The 22407-nt window shown below is 35.0% G+C and overlaps 1 protein-coding gene across 1 annotated transcript in view; it reads left to right on the top strand.

Annotated features, from left to right (window-relative positions):
• The window catches only part of MSRB3 (methionine sulfoxide reductase B3), a 59188-nt gene extending 44292 nt beyond the window's left edge, over positions 1-14896 (top strand). Inside the window, exons 3-5 of the mRNA XM_008584458.1 lie at positions 8852-8960; positions 10545-10622; positions 13657-14896. Of these exons, the coding sequence (XP_008582680.1) occupies positions 8852-8960; positions 10545-10622; positions 13657-13801 (332 nt within the window). The 3' untranslated portion in view covers positions 13802-14896. The remainder of the gene's footprint in view (positions 1-8851; positions 8961-10544; positions 10623-13656) is intronic.
• The last annotated feature ends 7511 nt before the right edge of the window (positions 14897-22407 follow it).

The raw sequence follows: 22407 nt of genomic DNA, 5'->3' as shown, positions 1-22407 counted from the left end.
AGTTGAATAAGTATATAAATACAATATATATTTATTTAGTTCTTCCTCTATCCTGGGCACATTGCTAGGTGCTACTGATGCAGAGATGACCAAAATATATATATGAGCACTGTCCCTGAAGTAGTTATTGAATAACTCAGGGGAAGGTTTTTGCCTCTTCTTGAGTTATCTGGATGAAAAAGAAAAAATGTAAATTTTTTGACTATTTTTTCCCCCAGAGTCTCTCAGATTTTTCTGGAACCCATAGACTCAGATTTAGCTGTTCATTTAGTCTACAATTGCAGACTTGTTTTCTGTTCATTGTGCTTAATTAATTTAGATTTGAAGTTTGATGTGAGTGGAAATTTGCAAAACTCAGGTTTTAGACAATATAAATTTTATTTTATTTCTAATGAAGTATATGCAGGGTTACATTTAAATAAAATTCTGTATAATAATCTAAGGGAGAGCTCTTTCCTTCCTTTTTCTGGGTGGTTACCTCTCATTTCCCTATGCAGTCTGTGCTCCCTAAGGGGGAGAGGGAAAATGGGAGAGTGAACTATTTTTTGATTGCATGTGAAATGTAGGATGAAAATGAGCCTGTCTGTTTTTAATACTTTTTTTTCTGTATGGGCTGTGATGTTCTAGTGAAGACCCATATTGTAAAAAAAAAAAAAAAAAATTAAAAACAGGGAACTCCAACTTTGTCAGACTTTCACATGCAATCAGATAGAATTGAAGTTAAGTGACTTTCTCTTCCACTACTGTCACTTGATGATGGCAGTCCCTTTAAAAATTCTCTTCTTATTCATATGCTTTGCAAGCAAGAAAATGCTTTTTGGCTGAAAACATGTTTTAAGTATTTCCCTACACTTTATGCTTTATGGTCCACATTTACAGGACAACATTGCTCTCAGTATTTGCATTGAATTTTGATGAGCTGATAAAGTACTCTTTAATTCTTTTTGGTACTTAAACAATGCTGATAAAATGATTACTACTTATGAATTCAACAATTAAAAATTTTTAACATATGAGTAAAAGATAGAAATGTAAAATGTGGCTTCTATCTTACAGTCAGTCAGGTGAATGATTAATGAATGTTTCATCAGTATGAACGTAGTGGTAAATTACTCTATTGTCTCCTCTCAAGAAAATCATACAGATTCAAGGGCCGGCCAGTGGCTCACTTAGGAGAACATGATGCTGACAACACCAAGTCAAGGGCTAAGATCCCCTTACCAGTCATCTTTAAAAAAAAAAAAGAAAATCATGCAAATTTACAAGTGAAATTTTACTGTTAAGACTAGATTTTTAGATCATAGTAATAAGCTTTAGATATTGTGAGGAATGCATTTACTCCCACTGATTTACAGTGAGAAAACGTCTGCACATTTTTCTCTTTAATTTTAAAACTACCTTATTTCTCTGCTCCCCCAACTTTTCGTGTTTCAAATCTGGATCTACATTTCATTCTGGTTGTTTTTGCTTTGTTAAATTAGCTGATACAGCTTACATAAAACTCTCTTTGCGTACCTTTCACCAGGATAGGATACTTACCACCTTGACTTGTACACATATTTGATCACACTACATCTAACAGCTTGTCTAGATGGAGGTGTCTTCCCTATTTGGATCTTCTTTGGCACTCTGACCCTGTAGATGCTATTTCTAGAAATCATTTGAATTTTCTATATTCCAGTTATAACTGGACGTGGTCAAGCTAGGTGGGCAAAGTAACTCTCTTTATACAGCATTTTGCACATACCTTTAACTATAAGACTGCACATTGTATTGATTGTCTTATCTTTCTTTCTATCATATTTATTCTCCTAGGGTAGGAACCTTAACTTATTTATTTTTAACTTTCCAGTGTTCATCACAGTTCTTGATTCACTATAGAAGTTTAATAGTCGTAGAAAGTATGAATTAATATTAGTCCCAACAGTTTATGTCTTCAAAGAATTTACAATGTGTTTGGGAAAATAAAGCAGAAACAACTGAAGATGTTTGAGAATAATTGCACAATACGATATTTGCCTATGTAAATAGAACCTTGCAGAGTAAATACATTAGTACTACGGATAATAGTGGGGTTGAACTTATAAGGGTTCAACTTGCTTGAAAACATCTTCTGAGTTTATCTATTCAAACCTTCACTATGGAAACCAAAAGACTAATTTTATCATTGAACTATGAACCACTAAAACGTATGGTATTGTTTAATTCAAGAAATTTAAATTGGTATGTTGCCTTGGCATGCTTGTAATGTCAATTGATGTTAATTAGAACTCTGTGCATGCATCAGTAGAATGTAAATGAAACTGATCTGTGGAATTGTCTTATGTGAAGGGATAGAAAAAAAGCAAGAAGTCATGAGATGTGATTATTATTATGACAAATAAAGATATGATTTTTCTCACATATAGAAAGAACAAATTTTTTACCTTAAAAAGAAACAATTGTCTGCTTTCTGACTCCTAAAACTTGTAGTTTTATTTTCTTTGTATTATATTTAGGGCTTGGAAGACAGATGAAATGAAACTGGACCTGAATGTAAAAATTAAGAATGTTTTAAAAAATGGAAACTCAGTAGAGATTTTCATTTTAAACTTTCTTTAATTATGAATGTTCCCTGCTGTTACCTACAGGATTACTCTGAAGGGTAGAGTTATTGAAGTGTTTCAGAAGGGTAAAAGCATTACTTGACCAAAGGGTTTTGTTCTCTAGGCATATCCAGAATTCATCACCAAAAATGTCTATTGAGTATCCTCTTACACATGTCTCTAGGTTGGGGATGGTGGTCCATAGTCTAAAGGGCATGACATTAAGTAGTCAAAGCAAATTAGCAGAGCCTGCACTCTGATTACGCATTCAGAGTTCAGCTAGATAAATACTTTCTGAGAGCTATTTTGAGTATAGCCCTTTGTTAAAAGGATATTCACCAAGACTTTTGAAAGTAAAAAGGGTCATGCTAGACAACGTATGCATTAAAATATGTACTCATCAATTTCCTGTTTTAGAGGCATGTTCTTTGCATGTTTAAAATGTTGCTTATTCCATTCATAATAAAGTTTTAGCTCTTGCATTGAAGTTACCTGTCTCTATCTCTTCCACTGGAGTATGAACTGAACTTCTTAGTGTTTTCATCTCCTGCACTGGCCATTTCCTCTGTGTCTTCAGAAAGCTTTTCCTCCAGATATCAGCACAGCCAACTTCCTCTCCTCATTCAGGGCTTTGCTCAAATGTCACCATCTCAGAAAGGCCTATCTTGACCATTCTATTTAAGATTACAACCCTTACTTCTAGCACTCCCAATCCTTGTTGCCCTGTTCTTGTTTTGCTTTTTTACTTCCTGTATATTTACTACCTTCTTAGAGACTGTATAATTTATTTGCTTATTTTCATTGTATTTTGTCTGTCTCTTTCTACACCTGCTGAAATGGGAGCTTCATGAAAGTAGGATCTTCGTTTTTTTCACTAAGTTCTTAGAATAATGCCAACATATAGTAGGTACTTAATAAATAATTAGTGAATGAATGAAAGAATGAATGTATTTTACTTAACATAGTATCTGGCACTCTGTAAACACTTAACATTTTTGATGACTTAAAAAATAGTAAGAAAAAATTCTTGATCAGTGGTTCTCAGAGTTAGCCCTGCAGCCCTAGTTTCGTGGAAACCAGAGGACTGAAGCAAAAATATCCTTACATTTTAGATTGTATGTTAATCTCAAATGTTTTTTTCTGTATATGTCTCCTTTGAGAGGACAATGAGAAGACTTGGATATACTTCAATAAGCATGGAACTTTTCTCCCCCCTGTGCTTTGCAGTTTTTTCTTAAAGCCTTTATTGAATTAATAAAATGCAGAAAAGCCCACAGAAATAATGATTCGTGGTATATATTTTATATTTTATTCTAAAAATGGACTAGATTTGGCTTTTATAAAAGCCCACTTATTTAGAAATTCTAACACTACTATGCCTTGAGTGAAAATTTGTTCAGTTTTCCAATATGACAGACTAATAACCAACTGAAAATTAAAATTTATAGTGAAAATTAAAGTATACCACCTTTTTATTTATTTATTTATTTCTATTTTTCCACAATCTTTTTTTTTTTTTAATTTTATTTTGTCGACATAAAATGTGGTTGATTATTGTGGCCCATTACCGAAACCTCCCTCCCTCCTCCCTCTCCTCCCTCCCACCCAACAATGTCCTTTCTGTTTGCTTGTCATAGTATACCACCTTTAAATATATTTCAACATGAACTTTAGTGTTTTAACCTAGTAATCTCAAAGCAAAACAAGATATTCTTATTCATTTTTTTATCGTAGGAAAATGTTTAATAGTTTCATTTTTTTCTGATACTAGAATCAAAATTAAAGTTATGGGATCTTTAGGTTTTGTTTTGTTTTGATTTTTCACTCTGAAATATAAAATTTATGACTTAAAAGTGCTATAAGATTTAGGTAACAAATCTGATTTACTTCTTAACAGGAAGTTTAAAAGCCTTTCAACATTTTATAGACTTTGTAAGAATCCCATGTGAACCTTGTCATTGAATCTATGTTGAGGGAATGAATACAGGGAAAACAGACATTGGCTAATAGACAATGTTTTTACTTTTCTAAATGTACTGTGATGATTATTACTTTTCCCCTTTTTTATCCTTGTTAGTGATAGTTTTTAAGCTGAAAGTTATTGCATAATTTGAGGGGATGGAAGAAAGTTGTAGCATAATTTTTTTCTGACAGAAAATATAATGACTATGAGCTTTGCAGTAAACAGACCTGGGTTTGAGTTGATATATCTATTTGCTACTTGTCCTTAGTAAGTTATATTATAACCTCTGTGAGCCTCAGTTTCTGTATCTATAAAACTGGCATGACAGCTACCTCCTAGAATTATTGAGAGGATTAAATATGGCTATGTGAAAGTGACTAGCACATAGTAAGACTCAAATTTTAATTTTATTTCTTCATTTCCTATTTTAATCATTTTTTGAAGATAACTTGTGAGGAAAATACTGTTCTGAGGAAATTATTATAGAAAAATAATTACCAATAAAATATTGCAGCACACTTAAACACCTGACCTGGCTACCTTTTAAAAAGTAGTTTTAACTTCAAAATTCACTGTATCAGAATAATAGTGTTGTATTGAATTTATTCAGACAGTGTTTGATAAGTGCTAATTGTTGTGATCCTTACAGCAGATCTGTGAGGGTGGCAGCACATGGTCAGAGAAGTTAACTTACTTAAGTCACATGGCTGGGAAGCAGACAGAGCCAGAAAGCGAACGCTTGCTGTAAGTTTATTTCTACTTACAGCAAGAGCTTCACGTTGGAGCTTCAAAACAATTCTTGCCTGAGGCAACAACATGGAACAAGCCTCAATATAAAAAGAGACTTTGGACTTATTTTAGTAAATAAATACCCTTGGATTAGGTTCAAGATGAATCTGATCTATACCAAAGTTACTCTGTAGGGAACGATGTTATAAATAGATACAAAAGAGGCAATATTATTCTCTCAAATATATTTGTATTCATGTGTATATACACACACTCACTTCTACCTTCAAAGTACAGTATTAAACATTTAAATAAAGGAAAAAATCTTTTCCTATCATACTTCTAAGCCAATTTAGAGGTCATTGAATAGATGTCATATGATACTAATGTTAAATAACCCCGGGTAATAAGAAAATTACAGTACCTAAATGAAGATAGTAAAGGGAAACCATCCAATGAATTACTCTAGAATTTCAAAATGAAATGATTTCTTCAAAATTAACAATGGCACTGTATAACTCCAGAAAAGTGAGTCTGATAGGGAGAAGGGAAATCAGAAACAAAAGTGAAGCTTTTCTGTGTTTATATATGCCAATTTTTGGTTATGATGCTAGAACAGCTAATATAATAGCATAGCTTTTAATTGTCCAGGAAGTATATTATTATTAAACTATGTGGCAAGACATTTATTAAAATCTGACTAACTTCTCACTGAGTTGTTTAATATAAAATCACAATAGTTGTTTCTAGTCTACGTGTACTTCCTTTTGCTATTAGGTATACTTTAAAAGCCTAATTATTTTGAGAGCATAGTATGACCAAAGAATAAAAATGTACAAAGTTTGACAACTGTAAATAATCACTAGCATTTCCTAAAGAACAAACCTCACTTACAATTAGGAGACAATATTTATATTTAAGGTTGAAAAGCCAGGATGTAGGAAAATTTTGCTAATTTGGAAGATGACCTTTAAGTGCACCAAAACCAAATAATTTGTAGGCTATGACATAGGGCACATTCCTACAAAATTTGTGTGAATACTGCTTTAGTGGTTCTTGAAAGACAAAGAAAGCTGGAATGAAATCTTTATTCCCCTCCCAAATAAGACAAAGACTAACAAAGGAGTACAGCAGCACTCTTTCAAAGCTTGCCATTAAAATGAGGTCTCTGTAGCACAGTTAATGAGATGGTTCATAGTGGAAAACAATCTGTTTTTAAGAATGTTTAGATCAAAAGTAATTTCTAATCTATGAAATAAAGTCTCTTCAATACCCTTCATTCACCAGTAAAGCTTTTATGTTTGTATTATTTACTTCAATCAGATGTTTTCAATTTTACCTTTCTTCCTTGTACAAATACTTGACATGGTTCATCAATACTGACCAACAGTTTTATTCTTTTTCTTCAGAAAAGAGAGATTTTGAGAGAGGGAGAATGAAAAAGAGAGAAACATCTTTGCCTAAATGATTTGCAAGCATCTGTGCTTTAAGCTACTTTTTATGAACACTCCTTAGTAAATGACTCAAGGTAAAAAAGCAGAAAAGCATCCAATGTTAGGAAATTGCAATCCAATACCATGTAATTTAAACCTGCAGTTGCTTCTCTTGTACTAAATGACATACAGATGGGTAGCTTAGCTCTCTCAACTTTGGGAACACAATTGGTCTTTTTGTGTGAATGAACATATATTAACAAAAATATTTTTGACAGAATTGTTTAATTCTCATTGTACAGATTTTAATTATCTATGCCATTGGAAAGAATAATTTTAACTAAGATATTTTGTCATGTTAAGTTTGCAGTTGAGTTTTTTTTTGACAAAATTAACAAAGATACAGCTCTTCCAGCAAATAAATAAATAAAAACAAAATGATAACTTTTAGGAAGTCTACAGTAAATTGAGCAGAAACTTACCTATAACAGACAACTGATTTAAGAAAGAGCTGTTCTACTTTAAGCTGTTGAGAGGCTTTGTTTTGACAGGATGAACGTTTCTCAGGGAAACATTTCTATCTACCCTTTAGAAAACAGCAAAAATGTAAGTAGATAAAACCTACTATAATATGGGGTCCAGTGAAATGAGAGTTCAAATGCCGTTAGTGATATGCCTGCTGTTCCTATGCATATTTCCGGGACAGGAAAGGGCAAAGGTACTTTGTGACAGGTCAGCAGAGGGACTGTTGACGACCTGCAGGCCTCTCCAAGGTGTACCTTTTTGTTTGGCTCTGGTTTGCTCTTTCCCTGCCTCCATATTTTCTTATAGAGAATCAACCACTCTATACTGGTGGCCCTGATTCTGGAAGCTGATATCCTTCTTCAGTCCCGCAGTGGGGGTAACTGATTAGTTAATATTTTCCTAATTAATTTCTGTGATCTCACAAAGATTAGGTACTTTGAAAGTAAAAGAAGTAGAAAGCATTTCTACTACGCAGTCATATTTCTTTATATTTCAAAAGAAGTTAAGTTTAATATTCGGGAAACTAAGCAAGCTTTCTTTTAGTAACTTCAAAACATGGTAAGGTCCATCTGCAAACTTCTTTCCCACAGTGATGGATGGCAAAGAAAAGCAATTTTACTGCAGTGAGTAATGGCTGCCCTGTCCTGGAGTTATATTTCTTTTCAATCTTTTGTGCAGGTAAAATAAAATACTGCATATAAACAGGTGTTGTGTGAACATTTTACTGTAGTCTGTATAGGTTGAAATGAAAGCTGCCATTGTTATTCGAATCACATTAAAATTATTTCACCACTCAAATACACTTAATTGGTAAAGTCTTCCTAGATATACTTTGCAAAAAGAAAATGCAGGTCTCTAAATAAAATCACATTCACTTCTCTTTTTTTCTTTATCTTTTCCCTCCCTGTTTTCTTCACTCATTCTTTGGAACTTCTTGAATCTGCATTAGTGTAAATGCCTTCTGTAGTCTATTGAAACTTTCTTGTTGCCTGTTTAACATGGAAAGATACAGTTCTTTAAAGAGACATTTATTTTTAAGGACACCACAGAACCTAGTGAAGTATCTGATGGAATCACAGAGAACGGCAATTCCTAGTCACAGAATACGTCTTTAGGTTTCAAAGAAAAATAAATGGGATGGTAGTTAAATCATCCAAAGTGGAAATCTAGTGATGATGGTTTCAAGCTATTCCACCAAGTTGCATAATTATTGAACGGAGAGTTATGGTTTAACTAAAATGCCCATCATCTTATATATACAGTATAAATGCTTATAAATAGATTTATGCTTTTGAATTCACTTAAAAACTTTCAGGGTATTGGGAGACATGAAGGATGTGTCACTGTCTTAATGTTCAGTGAGTTTTTAGTGTCATCCTAGAAGCTGTGGCGATAAGCACATTGTCACTGCTGCAGTGGAATCACCTGGATCTTAAGAAACATTCTAAACTTAGAGAAATAATCAGCTTTAGTTTAGGTAAGGTTTTCTAGTGCATTAGGGACTGGTCTGGTCATTGAAAAGTGACTGCAGAAGCTGTGCTGTGGCGGCCAGCCAAAACAATTATTTAGGATTCAAGCTAAAAAGCTTCTTTCTCCCATATCCTCTCTCTTTCCAGGGTCATGTAGGGATAAAAAGAACTGTAAGGTGGTCTTTTCCCAGCAGGAACTGAGGAAGCGGCTAACACCCCTGCAGTACCATGTCACTCAGGAGAAAGGGACCGAAAGGTAAGATAAGCTGTAACAAAGTCACTAAGCAAGAGCTAGTTTTCACCTTCTCTCCCCTTTGAATCCTCTTTTTTGCCAATTTATTTAAAGAATTCTACACTTATTTGCTAAAGTCTACAAATTATCCCTGAAAGGCTGAAAATGTATTGTTTAGGTTAAGACTAAGTTTTATTTGTTCTTTCCTCTGTTTAATGAACACTCTATCTTATGTAAAGTCACAGAGCTTTTGTGAAGGGCCTGTTTTTAGTTTACTACAAAATGTGTGGAAGTAATAGCGATTTAGGTACATTTTTTGGGAAGACATCACAGTAAGCAAAACCATGAGGGACATGGCACTATGCCAGGATGCTAAAATTTTGAAGGTGGCCATTGTAAGTATAGACGTTTTGGCTGCAAAAAGAAGGTAGCATAATTTAGTTCCTTTCTACCCCACTCCAATTTCTTTTTGAAGCACATGTGGAGAAAGTATTTATTGGCTCATTTGTGGTTGGAATGTCAAAAATTTTCAATAACTGCCCTCACATGGCTTTAGTCCTTGGAAGTTAGCCCTAAATCCTGAAAAAAAGAGTTTGTTCACTTCCAAGACTGTTTTTAGTGAATAAAGTCTCTCTCAGCTGATTTCAGCTCAAAGGTAACTTACCAAGGTCCAACGATTTTGTTGTCTAATTTATACCATGGAGCTTGGCTTAAGGCCGTAGCTTACCTCTGATCCAAATTTATTAATGATGTAAGTTCTAGTTTTCATTCATGAACTGAAAGAGTGCTTAACTACACATGGGATCCTTGTTAATAGGCAATACTCTCTTCCTGTCACAGTATCTACTGTTTACTAAATTTACCAAATGTTGAATCTCTGACAAAGTCCACCCTCACCATGCAATGAGCTAGCAGTTAACTTCAGTCTCATTTTAGGACTTCTACTCGTCCTGTTGTGTACATGACTAACAAAATGATTTAATGCACACAAACAACCAGAGATTAGGTCATTCTTAAAAATTCTGTTTATAAAAAAATTGGACCTCATAAAGAGGGTGAAAGGATAATAAAAACAAGCTGCAGAGCACATAGACTTTTTGTTGGGCTAGCACAGCTGATTTGTATTAGCTGAATGACCTCCTAGCCTTTAAGATTGTTAACTTAGAAAAATATTCCCTTAAAGCTGCAATATTCCTTTTTAAACCAAAAAATAAGACTCCTTCCACTTGAAGTCTTGGATCCTTCTGCATTTTCTGGTACACACTCTTAGACACTGTAGAGTAGCAGAAATCTTATGTAATAATGTTCTTTCTGTGAATCTATAGATTTTTTTTTATAGAAAAAATTGTTTTCTAAGCATTACATAACTAGATGGCTTGATTTTTTTTTTTTTTAACCTGCACTATTTTGGAGTAGTTATATACACATTTTATTATTTAGATTTGAAATAGAGTAGTAATGTTCAGGTTTCCATATGTTTGGTCTGTTCTCATTTTAGGACAAAGTGCCCTTGAAAGATTTATTAGAGAAATATATTTTAAGCAAATACATTCTATAAAAAATAATGCTAAATTTAACTTTTTTAATGATCTGTTTATTGTTTATCAGTGCCTTTGAAGGAGAATACACACATCACAAAGATCCTGGAATATATAAATGTGTTGTTTGTGGAACTCCATTGTTCAAGTAAGTATGTTGAAAACCTGTAAGTATGGTTATATCACAAATGGCAACAAACTATTGCTTGTTCACCATAGAATTTTTCTATAACTGAATTTTGAATTTTTTTTCCTATTTCTCTTTACCTCCCCCTCCACTGCCCCCCCCCCAAAGAAGTAATTATTGGTTTTCATGAATTACCAGTGTGATACTGGTTGATTTTGTACTACTTGAATCTTTAAAATACCCAATATTAACTTGTTCATCTTAATAACCATAGTGCTTAGCAGAGGTATGAAAGAGATTTTGGCAAGCGTAGAAATATTTATGTATTTATTGACCTTTCTATCTTCAAGTGTTGGCCCTAAATGTATTTATTGGACCATAACAAAAAGTTTTTCATATATATCCTTCAGATTGAATAATATGCGCCAAGTGGACTATTCATGCTTTTGCAGTGAAGGGAAATATTTGTACTGAAAGTAACAAGGGAGTTATAACAGGTATTTATACATAGGTAAGCAAATTATGTAATATGAGGTTAACAGTTTTTGCATCGATCCAAAATCTTTATTTTAAAGATCCCAGCAGTTTACCGTAAAACAGGCAGCACATAGTCTTTTTGACCAAAATAGTTAATTCAGAAAGTATATTTTGGAGATTATGGATCCTATTTAAGAAAAGAAAATCTTTACCAAAAGTTTATTTATCTAGGTGGAGAAAATCCTAGAAACCCTGTACTTCACATGGGTTGCTGATTTGGGGGAATAAAAAGACAGAAACCTTAACTGAGAGTAAATGTCATTTATTTATAACAAAATTACAAAGTTTCTAAGGGAGAATGAATAAACAAGAATCTGATACATGTAGCACATAAAACACAATATCTGTCCATAAATGTTTCTCTTAAAATACGAGCATTTACAGATTTTCCAGAAATAACAGGAAACAGTAGTTTCCTTGAAATTTTTTTTAGCAGTTTAAAACTTTTCTTAAATTGCACAAACCTTATTGCACATTAGTGTTGGTTGAGAATCTGTTCTGAATTCTTATGTATTTATTCTTCATATTAAAAATCTGACCCTTCAAATTGTCACCCATTTCCTCTCAGAAAACATACATCCTTATATTTCAACACTTTTAGCTTGTATCATAATAGTTGATATAACACTTAAGATAGTTGCTGAGCCATGTTAAACTTGTTAATATCCCAAATGGTAAAAATTGGCCACATCCCCTTTGCTTTTAGTTTAAGATTCTCCATCTCTTTCTCTGTCATGTGATTTGCTAAAGTACTGGATCTAAGGAAAACTTACTGTTTTAAATAAGAAACAGAACTGCTGTAAATGAAGGATTTAACGCATGTGAGATTTTGAGTCACAAATCCTAAAGCAAGACCCTTATCCAAACATAGGTACTGGTAGGAGTCAGGTTTCACATTTGAAATCATATTGCCTCTATTTCCTTTAGCATTCTTCTAAAGAAAGCTTCTATTTTCTAAATTTTTATGGAATATGGTTTAACATTTTTACTCTAATTTTTACTTTTTTAATGGTTTGCTTCTCTTATTTAGTTTCTTATCTATTTTGGAAAAAATTCCCTGCTCTATCCTTCACTGGATAATGTAGTAGCTTATTGGTCTAGTGCAGCTGTCTTCATACTGGACAATGTGTGCGCTGGGTTTCCAGAAAGACTTTGTAGGGGCCACAGGGCACGGACAGTTTAGAGCAAATCAATCTTTTGATCCTCAACTTCTGAATGTACATTTTCTTGAAACTGATGCTTCTGAGAGTCTGTAGTCTGTCACTTCTTCCTTGCCAGCTCCTCTATCATGATCGTCCTTCTTCCACTTCACAAAAGATGTCACACCTTTCACTCAGCCCAAATTTTACTATGATTTATTGCTCCAGGGTGCAATCTCCAGGGCAAACTGACAGTTCAGAAATGCATTACCTCTCATGGTCCATGAAAGCAAGGCACAAAAGCATTAGTAAGAAAAACTGAAATAATATTTTATCTAGGCAAAGCTCCTGGCATGTCTCAGTCTACCTCCTTGCTTATGTCTCCATCTGCTTTCTGTCCATCCACTTTCTACCAGCCTACTTAAGTGAGAGGGTTGCCATGAGAACATGTATCAACATGTTTATTCAAATGAAAACAAATGAAAGAGATGGAAGTATTTTCTGGACCGAGAATAAGTTTGATTCACTTGATTGATGTGACAGTGAGGATTGGCTTTGTAAATTACTTTATATAGTGGACTTCTCCATTCATTAAATAATCTAAATATATAGTTCTGAGGTTTTGACAAAATATATTTTAAGCTTGTATACAGTATACAGACCACCAGAAATTCTGCAATTATTTAAATTACTGTAAGTAATTTTAGCTGTTAATTTAAAATATATGGGGGAGTATGTACCAGTCAGCACCGAATCAGGATACAGAAACCACACAGTGATGTGAACAAGAAAATATAAAGAATTATTAACTGTAATAGAAGATTGTGGTAGTAAAGGATTGGTTAGTGGGAAGTGAAGAGAAATTCTAAAGAATACGGGAATAACAGATATAAGAAGCAATGATAATCCCTGGGGCTGAGACAGAGAGCCTAAGGAAAAGCCTCCCCTGCTGCATACTTTCCTTTCCCCAGGGCTGAGACCTACACCTTACTAGAGAGAGCATGGCTATAGCTACTAAATGTCAGAAAAGTCATTTTGATTCCATAATGCTGCAACTTGCTGGAAATCTGGGCTCTGGAACTTTTTGTAAATCTGCCTTATGGAATTTGCTGTCTACCTTCTACCTTCTGAGGTGCTGGGAAAAGCTGTTTGCACAGAGGTGTCTCAGTGGAGGCACTGTACTACCAAAACACCTGAGAGGAGTGCCAGGAGAAGCTGCTGGCTGCTGGGTGCTGCTGATGATTGTGCACTGAAACACTGAGCTGCACCTGGTGCTGTAGGAGCCTGGCACTAGAGAAGCTGCTCATGCTGCTGGACACTTGGGAACAAACAATGTATGCTACAAAGGCTGGATGCAGGAGAAACTGTTTGCTTTGCAGAAACCAGGTGCTGGAGAAGCTGTGTATTCTGAAGGAGATGGGTAGAAGAGAAGCCATTTACCCTACAGGAGCGTGGAAAGAGAAGCTGCATGTGCTGCAGGATCCGGATGTGAGAGATGGCATGTGCGATGGAGGGGTGTGCTGAGCAAGGATACTGAAACCAGAAAGGAAAGACCTTTTCCGTCTGCAGTCTTTCTCCTGTGCTCTCTATTGGCAAAGTTTAACATCATGCTAACTGACAAGGAAAAAAAATATATTTAAAGGGCCTAGCTCCATTTTAGCAGAGCAGGCAAGGAAAATGGACTTAGAGGTGAGAGGCAACAAATTAATAACTGACACAAAGTCTATTTTTTTTCAAAATTCTTGTAGGGGTTTATGAACAAAAGTTTGAAAATTACTAGTGAATTAGTTGGACTATCAAGAACCCTCTAGATAGTTGGTTTCATTCTTTGAACACAGTGTAGGAAACAATTGGTGGATATGGGGTTGTGTGTGGGTGTGTGTGTGGAAGTGTGTAGAGTTTGTTAGAAGGAATTGAGGGAGGAAAATTAGGCAGAAAAGACTAAATAAAGGAACAGTATGAGAAGTAATGGTGGGAGGGAAACAGACAAGAAAGAAGAAATAAGGAAAGAAGCTCTGAATTTGAAAATGTCTAGTCATTAATGGCATGAAAAGGTTGTTTTCCCAACCTTCATTTCTGTTGTCTTATTCACACTTATAGTAGTGTGTGTGCACATGCATACACATATGTTCATAATCCTCTTCATTTATTTGACTGACGTGTGTGTATTGTAGTTGCTTACAAAAAAGTGTATTCGATTATTCTCATTTCATTTTCAAATTTGTGCTCTGCTCTAAATACATTCCCTCTCTGAACAATACTCTGCTTTCTTTCTGCTTACCAAATACAAGAACCTTATTCACAGGCTTATAAAGCAAATGTGTAATTTATTCCATGGTTCATGTTTTCTTCACATTCACAAATTTTACCAAGCTAGTTTATTTCTCATATAGTACTACTGACTTTCAGTTAGTAAATTAACTGACAGAAGCAAGAATGTTCTCTCCTCTGGTTATTTGAACTTTTAAAATTTCATAAAGTAAATTTATTGCACATCAGATAAACCAAAGAAGGCATTGGTAAAATAATTTAATTCAGAAAGTATTTTTGACCACTATATTTGCTTTGGCTGACACTTTGCTAGGTGTTGTGAAACAAATAAAATAAATTTATGTAATACTTTTTCTCAAGTTACTTATGGTTTTGTTGGCATAATAAGAAAAATACAACAGATTCAACACGACAGAGGCCCAAGAGCTGCCAGGCCCACAGGGCCCTGAGCCACTCATGCTGGTACAGGTAGGCGCCGCTGTGGGACTCCCAACCCAGGCTTGTCTGTGCCACCCAGAGAGGCCTGAGAGCCACCAGGCCCACGTGCCCTGAGCCACCCGCACTGGAGGAGATAGGCACCACTGTGGGACTCCCAACCCAGGCCAGTGTGCGTCGCCCACACAGGCCCGAGAGCTGCAGGGCCCACAGAGCCCCGAGCCACCCGCACTGGAGTGGGTAGATTCTGCTGTGTGACTCCCAGCCCAGACCAGTCCCCATGACCAGAGAGGCCCGAGCCTCTGGCCCACAGGCACCGAGGCAGCTGTGCCAAATTGGCTGTCCCTGCAGGATCGTAGCCAGACACTAGGGTCTAACAAGTAGACCGTGAAATCCCCTGCCTAAATGACTAAACACCAAAGGAAAGATACCAGAAATATGAAAAATCAAGGAAGTACACCACCATCAAAGGATAATAATAACACTTAAGCTCTAGATCCTATAGAACAGAAGTCCTTCAAATGACTGACAAGGAATTTAGAGCAAAAATTCTAAGGAAACTAAATGAGATACAAGAAAACTCAGCTAGGCCACACAATGAAATGAGAAAAAGTATACAGGACCTGAAGGAAGAAGTGTACAAAGAAATAAATGCCCTGAAAAAGAATGTAGCTGAAGAATTCATTCAACAAAATAAAAAACACAACAGAAATTTTAACCAGCAGGCTAGAACAAACAGAAGAATTTCTGATCTTGAAGATGGGCTGTTTGAAATAACACAGGTGGATTAAAAAAAAAAAGAAAGAAGAATTAAAAACTTGAAGAAAATCTAAGAGAGATAACAGACAACCTTAAGCACTCAAATATCCAAATCATGGGTTTTCCAGAGGGGAGGAAAAAGGAAATGGTATTGAAAACTTATTTAATGAAATAATGGCAGAAAACTTCCCAGGTACAGGAAAAGACACAGATCTTCAGATTCAGGAGGCTCAAAGATCCCCAAACATATTCAACCCAAAAAAGTCCTCTCCAAGAAATGTTATAGTCAAACTGGTAAAACTCAAAGACAGAGAGAATCTTTAAAGCTGCAGGAGAGAAGCATCAAGTCACCTATAAGGGAGCCCCAATCAGATTAACACCAGACTTTTCATCAGAAACGCTAAAAGCCAGAAAAGCATGGGATGATATATGCAAAATACTAAAAGACAAAGATTGCCAGCCAAGAATGCTTTACCCAGCAAGGCTATCCTTCTGAAGTGAAGGACAAGTAGATATATGCCATAAATACTCAAGAAAGAACAAAACCCACTAGTGAAATAAAAATGCTAACAATAAAGAGAAAAAAAAAAGTTTATCTACCAGCCCAGGAAACCAACAAATACAGAAGATGAAGAGTAAATCAGAAAGAAAGGAACAAAAGATACTTAAGACATCCAAACAAAAATCAATAAAATGCTAGGAGTAAGTCAGCACCTTTCAATAACAACTCTTAATGTAAAAGGATTAAATACCCCACTCAAAAGACACAGACAGACTGACTGGCTTAAAAAGGTGGACCCAATTCTATGCTGCCTTCAAGACACTCACCTCACCTATAAAGACACACATAGACTAAGAGTGAAAGGATGGAAAAAGATATACCATGAAATAGAAACAAAAAACTACCTGGAGTAGCTATTCTTATATCAGATGAAATAGACTTTACACCAAAAATGATAAAAAGAGATAAATAAGGCCACTATATAATGATAAAAGGATTTATCCATCAAGAAAACATAACAATCAAAAATATATATGCACCCAATGTTGGAGCACCCAGATTTATAAAGCAAACACTATTAGACCTAAAGAATGAGATAAGACACTAATACCATAATAACAGGGGACCTGAACACCCCACTCTCAATATTGGACAGATCATCTAGGCAAAGAATCAGCAGAGAAACACAAGATCTAAACAAAACTTTAGACCAATTGGATTTGGCAGATATCTACAGAACATTCCATCCAAGAACCTCAGAACATTCATTTTTCTCATCGGCACATGGAACATTGTCTGGGATAGACCACATGTTAGGTCACAAATCAAGTCTCAACAAATTCAAAAAAATTGGAATTCTTCCATGTATTTTTTCAGATCACAATGGATTAAAATTAGAAATCAATAACAAATGAAACTCTGGAAACTATACAAACACATGGAAATTAAACAAAATTCTACTTAATGATGGATGGGTCCAGGAAGAAATTAAACAGAAAATCAAAAATTTCTTGAAACTAATTAAAATAATGACACATCATACCAAAACCTGTGGGATACTGCAAAAGCAGTACTAAGGGGGAAATTCATTTCATTAAATGCTTACTTCAGAAGAATGGAAAGATGGCAAGCAAACAACCTAACACTTCACCTTAAAGAACTAGAAAAACAAGAACAAACCCAAATTAGCAGATGGAAATAAATAATTAAGATTAGAGCAGAACTTAATGAAATAGAAACCAAAAAAATGATACAAAAGATCAATGAATCAAAAAGTTGGTTTTTTGAAAAGATAAATAAAATTGACAAGCCTTTAGCAAGGTTAAATAAAAAAAGAGAGAAGAACAAAAGAACAAAAATTAGAAATGAAAAAGGTGATATTACAATGGATACCTCTGAAATACAAGGAATCATTAGAGACTACTATAAGCAACTATATGCCAACAAATTTGAAAATATGGAGGAAATGGATTAATTTCTGGAGACACACAGACTACCAAAACTGAGCCAAGATGATGTAGAAAATCTGAACAGACAAATAACAATAAAAGAGATTGAAGCTGTTATCAGAAGGCTCCCAACAAAGAAAAGACCAGGACCAGATGGGTTCACTGCAGAATTCTACCAAACCATCCAGATTAGAAAAGATGAAATCAAACTGTCCCTGTTTGCAGATGACATGATCCTATATATCGAACAGCCTAAAGCCTCTACAAAAAAACTCTTAGAGTTGATAAAGGATTTCAGCAAAGTAGCAGGATACAAAATCAACACACAAAAATCAGTAGAATTCCTGTACTCCAGTGAACATGCAGAAAAAGAAATCAAGAAATCTATCCCATTTACAGTAGCCATCAAAAAAATAAAATATTTAGGAATAAAGTTAACCAAGGATGTGAAAATCTCTACAGTGAGAACTACAAACCACTGTTGAGAGAAATTAAAGAGTACAAAAAAAGGGGAAGATATTCCATGCTCTTGAATTGGAAGAATTAACATTGTGAAAATGTCCCAACTACCCAAGGTGAGCTACAGATTCAATGTAATCCCCATCAAAATTCCAATGACATTTTTAAGCAAAATGGAAAAAACTATCCAGACATTTATATGGAATAACAAAAGACCACACATAGCTAAAGCAATCCTGAGCAAAAAGGATAAATCTGTAGGCATAACACCTCCTAACTTTAAACTATACTGCAAAGCTATAATAATCAAAACAGCATGGTACTGGCATAAAAACAGACACATGGATCAATGGAATAGAATAGAGAATCCAGAAGTCAACCCATACACCTACAGCCATCAGATCTTTGACAAAGGCACCAAGTCTACACACTGGGGAAGAGACTACCTCTTCAGCAAATGGGGCTGGGGAAATTGGATATTCATATGTAGGAGAATGAAACTAGACCCTTACCTCACACAGTATATCAAAATCAACACAAAATGGATTAAAGAATTAAACATACACCCTGAAATAAGAAAAATTCCTTAAAGAAAACATAGGGGAAACACTCCAGGGAGTAGTATTGGGTACAGACTTCATGAATATGACCCCAAAAGCACAGACAACCAAAGGAAAAATAAACAAATGGTATTATGTCATACTAAAAAGCTTCTGAACAGCAATAGAGACAATTTACAGAGTGAAAAGACAACCAACAGAGTGGCAGAAAATATTTGCAAAGTATACATCTGACAAAGGATTAATATCCAGAATATACAAGGAACTCAAACAACTCTACAGCAAAAAAGCAAGTAACCCAATTAAAAAATGGGCAAAGGAGCTGAATAGGCACATCTCAAAGGAAGATATACAAATGGCTAACAGACACATGAAAAAATGCTCAACATCACTTAGAATTTCAGAAATGCAAATCAAAACGACACTGAGATACTATCTCAGTTCAGTTAGGATAGCTAATACCTAGAAGACTGAGAATGAGAAATGCTGATGAAGTTGCAGAGAAAAAGGAACCCTCAAACACTGTCAGTGGGACTGCAAAATGGTGCAGCCTTTATGTAAAATGGTTTGGAGTTTCCTTAAACAATTATAGATAGATCTACCATATGACCCACTATTCCACTGCTGGGAATATACCCAGAGGAATGGAAATCATCATGCTGAAGGGATACCTGTACTCCCATGTTTATTGTAGCACTATTTAAAATAGCCAAGAGTTGGAACCAGCCCAAATGTCCATCATCGGATGAGTGGATAAGGAAACTGTGGTATATCTACACAATGGAGTATTACTCTGCTATAAAAAAGAATGAAATATTACCATTCACAACAACATGGATAGACTTAGAAAAAATTATATTAAGTGAAACAAGTCAGGCACAGAAAGAGAAATACTGCATGTTCTCACTTATTTGTGGGAGCTAAAAATAAATAAATAGATATACAAACAAATAAGTGGGGGGGGGAAGAGGATGCAAAAGTCACAATTCCTTTAACTCGTTAAGTAAATAGATGTGATGTATTGCGGGGAAGGGAGACGGAGTGGGGAAAGAGGAATGGGTAAAGGGACACGAAAATCAACTACAATGTATATTGAGAAATTAAAATAAAATAAAAAATAAATAAATGCAAAAGAATGCCTAGTATATGCCAGGTATTCAACATGTTAAATACAAGTGGCCTGACCGAGTTTTGGGAACATATCATACCATCCAACAACCTAAAATAACTCCTTAAAATGTGAGAAAGTAAAGCCTTTATTAGAGAGAATCTGTTTGTTAACAGGAGATATTAGTGTGATGAGTCACTGCTCCAGCTGTGTTGTTACATTTCAAAAATAACTCTGCTGCAAAACTATTCACACATGCTGCATTTTACATGTGACTCCTGTGCAATTTTATTCTAGGCTAGGCTACCAGAAAATTTAAGATGTTTTTCAGCTCTTTAAGAAAATAAGCCTTTTCAATTTCCAGTCCAATGCCCCACACAATTTACTCAACTGTGCTACTCCATATATGCCATTCCATTCACAACTAAGGGAGACTTTCAACATGAACTTTTTCCCTTCTGATACAATTTTGTGTGTGTGTGGTGGGGAGGGTGAAAGATGAGGGTAGGAAGACAGAATTTTCCATTCTTCCTCTCTACTCAAATCCTGTCCTCTCAACGCATTTAAATGCTGTCCACACAATATTTACTAATAAACCATTTCAGTCACTATGGAATTCTGCTAGGGAGAGTAACATGAACTTATCTTCAAACTTTCTTTTTATGGAACTCTCCCTAGAAATTGTTCATAATTCCAACGAGTGTTTCTTAATATTGAACAAAGTGCATTTACCTTGGATTTTAAAAGATTTGAATTGTTCTTCACCTCATTTTAAATCTTTAACAAAGGAAGCTTTCCGGTATAATGAAACTGCTTTGAAATGAACTAGATTTCTCAGTAGTGTCTTACTTAAGCTGTTGTTATACCTAAATAAGTCACATACTATTTTGAAGAGAATTTAAAATTGGCTTCTCTCATCCCTTTGACCCTTCTTGTCTTGTCCCCACATACAGTGATTTACAGGAAAAGGTGTTTTCATTGAAGGAGTTACTTTTCTATTTTCATCTCATCTGAAAGCTCAGAGCAAGACCACAGCTGGATTGTAAGAAAAAGACTTTCTTGAGCTATTGTCAAAGATAGGGAGCAAAAAACATGATTAATGCCTGACTTATTAAAGCAGCACGAAAAATAAAAAAAAAGAGAAGAAAGTATAAAAAGCATAAAAGCATAGCATCAGAAAAGGAAAGAACAACTCCGTTTGAGAAAATAGAAAACTATAGCAAGATGTGATTCAAAATGTAACAATATACAAAGATAATTATAATTGCATTTTTCTTTTAAAAAGTTATATACACATACAAAAACGAATTAAAGCAATACCTATACATAAAATCCTGGATACCTGAAGGTGTGTGTATGACTGTGTGTGTATATTTGTATATGTGTGTCTGTGTGTGTTTCGGGGAGACAAAAATAGGGGAAGAGCAATCTTGTCTTGAATTACCTAAATCACAATCTTAGTTCTTAGTTAACTTTCCAAATGTAGACAGAAATGGATTAGATTTTTTTCCAGTGGATTAGAATAGACAGAATAAACTGGGAAATAGAATACGTAAAAGTTTTAACTATAGTTCATGTAAATTTATCTTGTTTGAGTAAATATGAATCAGAAAGTTAATTAATATTTCTCATTCCAGTTTACAGACTTTGAAATTACTTAAAGGCAGTTTATAAAGAATAATATACAAGGTTTTCTTTTTTTTTTTTGTCCTTTTTTTTTTGTTTGTTTGTGAATGGCCACACCGCCCTCAGCCAGTGAGCGCAGCGGGGCCATCCCTATATACGATCCGAACCCGCAGCGGGAGCACTGCTGCGCTCCCAGCGCCGCACTCTACCGAGTGCGCCACGGGGTCGGCCCACAAGTTTTAACAAGTACTTCTGGGGTGACCCACAAAGCTGCTCTTCTTATAAATGAATAATTCTTTTTTCAGAAAGTGGTTAATGAGAATTGCTTAAGTTTTAATTCAGATACATGTCTTCAGCGTGTCTTACACATGGACAAACAACCCAATGACATAACATTGCCAAAGATGCAGAAGCCACCCAGAGCACCAATTGGAAGTGTAGTGTTGTATAGCTCCAGCACAGATTTGCTGAATAACCATAAGCAAGTTATGTAAATATTCTGTTTCTTTTTCTCATTTGTAAAATGGTGAGAATAACATCACCTTCTAATTCATAGCACTACTGTATCAAATGAAAGAATTACAGAAACATGCCATAAAAGATACAGAGATTTAAGTATAAAGTAAGGTTTATAAAAACGAACTTTAAATCAATTTATGTAATAAACCATAAACAGCATGCAAATCTAAAGTTCTCAATACTGGACTTTTAAGATGGCGACGGTTCTGGAGCGGCCATGCCAGGAGACAGCGCGACCCTGAGAAGTGTGTGCTGTGATACCAGAGTACTATTTGCATTTCCAAGAGCAACAAAAAACGAATAAATCTTTGAACAACGAACCTACAACGACAAACAAGCAACAACAGGTTCGAGGTTTTAGGGCCGACACAAGAAAAGACAGCTGAGAGCGCCCAAGCCCTGCTGCAGGTTCGAGCGAGCAGCCCGAGACAACAAAGGCCAAG

Source organism: Galeopterus variegatus, unplaced genomic scaffold, assembly GCF_000696425.1.
Source record: "Galeopterus variegatus unplaced genomic scaffold, G_variegatus-3.0.2 Scaffold3265, whole genome shotgun sequence".
Classification (NCBI taxonomy): domain Eukaryota; kingdom Metazoa; phylum Chordata; class Mammalia; order Dermoptera; family Cynocephalidae; genus Galeopterus; species Galeopterus variegatus.
This window is presented reverse-complemented; position numbering and strand designations above follow the sequence as displayed.